This window comes from Macadamia integrifolia, chromosome 9, assembly GCF_013358625.1.
Source record: "Macadamia integrifolia cultivar HAES 741 chromosome 9, SCU_Mint_v3, whole genome shotgun sequence".
Taxonomy (NCBI): Eukaryota; Viridiplantae; Streptophyta; class Magnoliopsida; order Proteales; family Proteaceae; genus Macadamia; species Macadamia integrifolia.
The window spans coordinates 22,716,316-22,722,391 of NC_056565.1; the positions used below are offsets into that span (position 1 = coordinate 22,716,316).

Here is a 6,076-nt window from a genome sequence, read left to right on the forward strand (position 1 = left end):
TTATAGTTCAATAAAATTCTAGATGCTTCACTGGGTTCCAGATAATATATTTTTTTATTTAGTTCATAATATATTTTTTTATTTAGTTCCAGACAATATTCGAATTAAAAAAATAAAAAATAAAGAAGAAAAAAGAAATGGATCCAGTTCCCCTCCCCTGCAGGTAACCACACAGAGAACTATCCCTTTCCCTTCTACCAAAGAAGTTAAGAGAGCTTAGAGAATGGAAAGCACACAAAGGAAACCCAAATCTTCAACTAAATTTTCCAGAAAGGCTCGGCTGACTCTTCCCTATTTGGGTTTAAATTGATCCAACCTTGGAAGTTGCAGGTTCCATAATTAACTAGAAATGAAAATAAAAAGTGGGGAAGGTAGAAGAACCCAAAAAAGGAAAAAACAATTACAGAACTTTTTAATACATAAAGGTGGTTCTGATCAAACAAACATACAAAGGCCCAACCTCTTCCATTTTGCTAGATCTCTACATTCCTTCCATAACCAAATCTCATTTCTAAGAAGGGCTTTGGTCTTTTCACTCAGAGGGACAATCCTGATTCTTCATCGTCATCAAGAGTGGAAGTGTAAACAGTGTAGAGAGCCCAGATGAGAGCAAAAACTCCCAACAGGATCCACCCAAGTACGTTGTTGCTCAAACCAAAGGGAAGTCCTGTTCCTTCTGTGGTCATTCTGTCATCCACCAAAGCTAAAGCCGCCGGGCTCGACATCGCCGCCGCAGTTGCTGCTGCCACCAATGATGCAGTCATGCCCATGCTTGAATTGTTGTTAGATGCAGAAGGCTTCTCCTCCATTGAACACACCACACGACCCTTCTTCACCAGTACTGGCAACCCTGTAATCAATTTTTTTTTTGGAAAGTAAAATAAGAACTTTATAAAGGGATTCCCATTAAACAGTTGGAACAAAAGTAAAGCTTACCAAGAACAGGCGACGCCATGGCGCCAGCCGAACGCCTCTGGACGAGGCCGGCGGTTCTCACAACCAGTGAAGTTGGATTGCTTGCAGTGAGGGTAGCCATTATTTCTTCGATTTGTAAGAAAATGGGAAGTTGCAGAGACTTCAAAAATGAACAACAGGTCTTTTTTTTCTGTTATGGGTGATGGGTATTTGATGAATTATATGATTAATATGAAGTCTAAGGTCCGAAGACTCCAAACACCCCACAAGGTGGATAGACAGATAGAAGACCCTTCATTGCATATCCTAAATCTGAACATAACCAATCAATATCCTCCACGTGTCAGATCAGCCATCTCAAACAGGTACTCCACTAAGTTCCATTTATGTCATAATCCCTTTCCCCACCCTCAAAGCTAAAAATAGAAAAGAAAAAAGTGATATACAATTTGTCAATTTTCCAAAATGCCCATTTAGTTTGATCAGATATTAACATGAGAATCACTCATGGATGTTGCAGTTTTGCAAGTAAGGGTGATCATAATTGAGATACTTGTTCCAGTAGCCCTTATACTCCTCAATTGCAATATCCAGCCATGGCTTCATGTTTCCATCGTAGTGGATCACGGTTGCCCGTTCTATCTCACTCCTCCTCACACCCAAGCCATGGCCGAGCCCAAGGATATGCCATCTTGGATCTATAGCGATTGTTCTGTTGTAGAAGGTGACCAGACCCAAAGGCAAACTACCCATCTTCCATAACTGTTTACTGTTACCCTGCAACCCATCACCAGAGTCAGCAACTCAAAACAAACATAAGAACTATACTAAAAATGTTTTAAGTATGAAAGTCTAGATGATTCACAAGGGAGAAAATTTCTCAGATGAACAGAAAATGAAAAACACTCTCTGTTTCTCTCTGTTTCAAGAGGATACAGAGAAAGAGTTCCCTTACCAATTGTAAGTACTCATGGTAGACAGTGGTCAGGTCTTGTCTCCTCCATTCTTGTAGATTAAAAACATTCATACCAAATGCCCATGTGCATACTGTGGCATCAAACCTCTTTGAGATGAATGGATCTGAAAAGTTAATTACTTGTTTCATCCACCGGAGTGATGGGCTACCTTCTCGACAAGTCTCCACTGCTGCATTTACTTTCCCCTTCATATCAACTCTCCACAACCCTCTCAAATCCCTCTGCACAACCACATCATGGTCAAGTAAAACAATCTTATTTAAATTAGGGAAGATCTCTGGTAGATAGAAACGGAGAAGGTTCAGCGCTGAAGCATATCTCGGGTCCTGAGACTGAAAATATTGCTTTTCCAATGCTGAATTGTACTTGGATGACATCCATTCAAAATTTTCCATGCTCTGAATCTCTATAGAGGCTTTACCAGGAGGGTTCAACAAGAACCACATTGTAATTGCTGGGAGGTTGAGGGAATCAGTCACCACATGAAAATAATTTTTTTCTGGTTCCTGCAAATGAGCCAAACAGGAATAATTGTTCAGTAGGTGCTAATGAGATTTATAAATTAGACTGAGTTATGACATTGTATCCATTCTAACTGCATTTGACTTGTCTGGATAGTACATTGTTGGGTTTCCACACGAAAGCAATTATCCCACATGGGGTGCAAATAGCCCGATGTGGAGGTATTTAAGGACTTGAGCACCTTCTTCTTAATGGCTAGCTTTTAAGGATGAGTTCAATCCAAGTCCCAACAAATGGTATCAGAGCTGGTAATTGGCGACTTTAACGCTTCCCTTCTCTTTAATTAACCTTAGGAAGGCGTAGTTGAAGCCAGTTAAAGACAGGATCCAAGACAATAATAGATAAAATACCATGACAAAACCATACTTCATAAAAAAGTTTACCATGGATGATGCTACAGTGGAGTTAACCACCACTGCACACGCGAGGACATTGTCAGTGAAAACAACATAATGATAGAGATCTTGGTCATGAAATTTTTCATTCCTGTTAGAGAGCTTCCTCTCCTTATTATCTAGGGAAAAATAATCAGCAGTGAGCTGCATGGAGAGGCAGTGAAGACCCTTTGGAGTAGTCCTGGCAGCCAGATGAACAAGATATGTTGCCTGGTCCCTGTGCCTCCTAGCCTGTTCCTCTCTATTATTCGTCATAGCACGGAGCTTTGTTGACATGGCTTTGCAGTCGGTGCAAATATGATTGGCTTTGGATAAGGAAGTCTCCATGGATCTCATTTTCTGCAAAGCCCTGCACGGTTTTCTGGTCTTAGACTAGAAGAGAGTGTACTAAATAGTAGTGTAATATAAGAAAACCTACCTCCTTGATAACTCAGAATCCTTGGTGGCTTCACCCACTGTTCTTTCTACCTCTCTTATCCGCAATTTAAGCTCTTTCACTAAGTGAGGATCGATGTTTGGAGGTGCATAATTCAGATAAGCCTCAGCCCTAATGACTTGATCTTTCACCTCTCTTATCTTCTTGTCAGTTACTCTCTGAATCTTGGAAGGTTTCGCAAGTTGTTCAGTTGTTTCGGTGGACTTATCCTGCTTCAAGATGACCAAAACCCATGAAAAGCAGTAAGCTGACCTCAAGAATAACTTAAAATAAATAAACAAAATCTAAACTTTCAACTTCTACTGTTAATTATTTCTAAAAAGTTGATACTTGCAGCTTCTATTAGACCTTATCAAATCTTCGTAATGCTCATCAAAGGTCACATAAATATAAACCAAGAAACTTCTGAGTAATTTAAAATAAAATAACTTATATATCTTACCTTCACTTGAAATGCCCATCCACAAACATTAAAAGCCACATCCAAAGATTTCAAACCATATTTATCAACTATCTTTTTCTACTACATTTGGACCAGAAAAGAAACACAATCATGATATTTCACTAATAAACAGATTTTTAACGTGCATTCAGTGAGAACATAGAAATTTCAACCATTGTATTCTGAAATCAGATACTTCTATAATGCATTTTTGAAGCACTAGCTCATTGGAAGGATGGGAAGATGAACACCTAACGGTAAAGCGTATAGATCTTTGTAATCTTGATATCTAAACTCTGTTGAATGATGACGCAATCAATATGCAAGAAATTCTATGGCAAGAGGTGACTACTAGGGTAACAAAAAGCAATCCCTTTTTCAAGTTTATAAATACTGAAACCCCATTGACAGTGACTCCAAAATTAATTTTCATCCTCTAAGATATCCTAATCATAGTGGTGGGCTCTCTCAGATTAATTTAAACACTTTGGTTCTCAAACCAACCTTTTCAGGACATAATGATTATGGAAAAGTTCATCCATGAATAAAAATCTTAATACAGTTCAGCAAGATCATACCTTTCCTCCAGAAGAGGTTGAGGTTGAGACATTCTTCTGTTGACTCCACTGATTATCATTCCCGCCATCATGATCAGATCCAATAACTGTTGATCCACGAAAAAAGAGGGGTCAGCAAGTATTTAGAGTGGTAAGTAATTAATAATGATACAAAGATAATATCAAAAACAGCACCTACCATCTCCTTTCCAAAGACTCTCACTTCTACTGTCCTCAGGCTTTAAATTCTCATCAGAAGAATCCTCACCAACTGCAGAATCAAATTCCCCATCTTTGTACACAACTTTCAATCCTTGGCTGGTTTCCTAGATTCAAACCAGATCCAATTCAACTGAACATAAGGAATCAATGTTATCTCATCTCGGCACACAATTTAAAAATAATATAAGAAAATACCTGTTGGATCAAGTTCACCTTCAGAGCTTCAGACCTGTATTTCTGCATTTAACAACAAGAGCCATCTTAGATATCCCCCAAAAAAGAAAAATAATAACAAGAAAGCAGTGAATGATTGAATTAACAGGTACTTACAATACTGGATAAATCCTCAATAAGTACATTGTGTGCTGCAAGAAGAACAATCAAAATTAGGAAAGTTGAAGCAGAACAGCAAAGAAATAAAGAAAAAAAAAAAAAAAGGAAAGAAAGAAAGAAAGTAAAGAAATACCAGCAGAAGGGGTAAGATTTCTAAGTCTATCATAGACTAAAACTGTAGAAGCAAAAATGGAGAGACAGAGCAATGAGAGTATAAAAATCCTTCTCTGGTATCTCAGATCCTGTTTCATCAAGAACCTCAAGATTGACATTGTGGCCTTCTCTCAGGTTTTTCGATTATTCACTCCCCTTCATCTAATCTAATCTAATCTAATCTAATCTAATAAAGCTATTAAAGAACAGTTCCGATTTTTTTTGCCTTTCTGGGCTGGAAGGGAGATACTTGAACACACACAGAAGCAAAGAAGTGCCGACAGGGGAAGGAGAGATTTTAATTTCCCTAGCGTTTGTGTGCGTCAGGTTTAACTTTTTTTTCTTCTTTATTTTTGGAGTGGGTTCACTGACTGGGTTGGGTTGTCAGGGTTATCAGTTCTAGGAGAATTCTATGTACTTTTATCGAAGATCGCAGAGTTTGCTATGAGATTTGAAAATGAAGACTCCGTTGTGATGGGGACGGTGGTCGTGATGCGGACGTGGTCATGTGTAAAGTTGACAATTTTTTACAGGTCAGTGATAACCAGTAACCGACCTACAATGTTCTTTGATTGATTGGATGGGCTCTACATCGAACCATATAATAAGCTATGTTTGGTTGTTAGGAAATGAAAAAAAAAAAAGAACTTGATGAAAAAGCAATACACTGTTAGGCGCCTATCCAACAACTAGAAATGCCTTGACATGGAGTCCAAGGCATTTTCTGGGTGTTGAATGCTTGCCAGACACTGTTGCACCATAGAGGAGCCAAATTCTAAAAAATATACAAATCAATAATTATATTATCATGATTTTTATTATATACAATGATTGACTTATGAGTCTATCTCTCTCTTTTAGCTTTTTTTTTCTATTCATTTTTGCAACCAAACATAACTAAGGCATGGCGAGTTTGTGACCAAAGGCCCATGGCCCGATAGGTCACAATGGGGCAGCTTGGGTTGGGGGGAGTAGCAAAAAGATCTTCTCCAATGGCCACGAGATCCTTGGGTTGTTCACCCATGTGTTGGGGGTGTGTGCCTGGGTGCTCCCAATTGATGGATGTGCGTTGGGCACCTTTGGTGTTGGAGTGGCAGGTTCAGGGGAGTAATAGGAGGAGTGAG

General features: G+C 38.8%; 2 protein-coding genes across 3 annotated transcripts; both read right to left on the reverse strand.

Annotated features, from left to right (window-relative positions):
* Positions 1 to 240: 240 nt before the first annotated feature.
* LOC122090186 (photosystem II reaction center W protein, chloroplastic) lies at positions 241 to 1,160 on the reverse strand. The gene is made up of 2 exons (XM_042660039.1): positions 937 to 1,160; positions 241 to 850 (listed from the first exon to the last, which is right to left on the reverse strand). The coding sequence occupies exons 1-2, from the start codon at positions 1,034 to 1,036 to the stop codon at positions 537 to 539; spliced, it is 414 nt and encodes a 137-aa protein (XP_042515973.1). The 5' UTR covers positions 1,037 to 1,160; the 3' UTR covers positions 241 to 536.
* Positions 1,161 to 1,300: 140 nt separating this feature from the next.
* Positions 1,301 to 5,359, reverse strand: LOC122090185 (probable galacturonosyltransferase 6). 2 transcript variants are annotated; one of them, XM_042660038.1, is made up of 9 exons: positions 4,933 to 5,359; positions 4,797 to 4,831; positions 4,662 to 4,703; positions 4,444 to 4,570; positions 4,266 to 4,351; positions 3,228 to 3,454; positions 2,798 to 3,158; positions 1,871 to 2,398; positions 1,301 to 1,692 (listed from the first exon to the last, which is right to left on the reverse strand). In XM_042660038.1, exons 1-9 carry the CDS (start codon positions 5,069 to 5,071, stop codon positions 1,417 to 1,419), a joined length of 1,821 nt encoding a protein of 606 aa, XP_042515972.1. In that variant the 5' UTR covers positions 5,072 to 5,359; the 3' UTR covers positions 1,301 to 1,416. The 2 variants fall into 2 exon arrangements, with proteins under 2 accessions (XP_042515972.1, XP_042515971.1); XM_042660037.1 differs by having other exon boundaries at positions 3,228 to 3,457.
* Between the last annotated feature and the right edge of the window lie 717 nt (positions 5,360 to 6,076).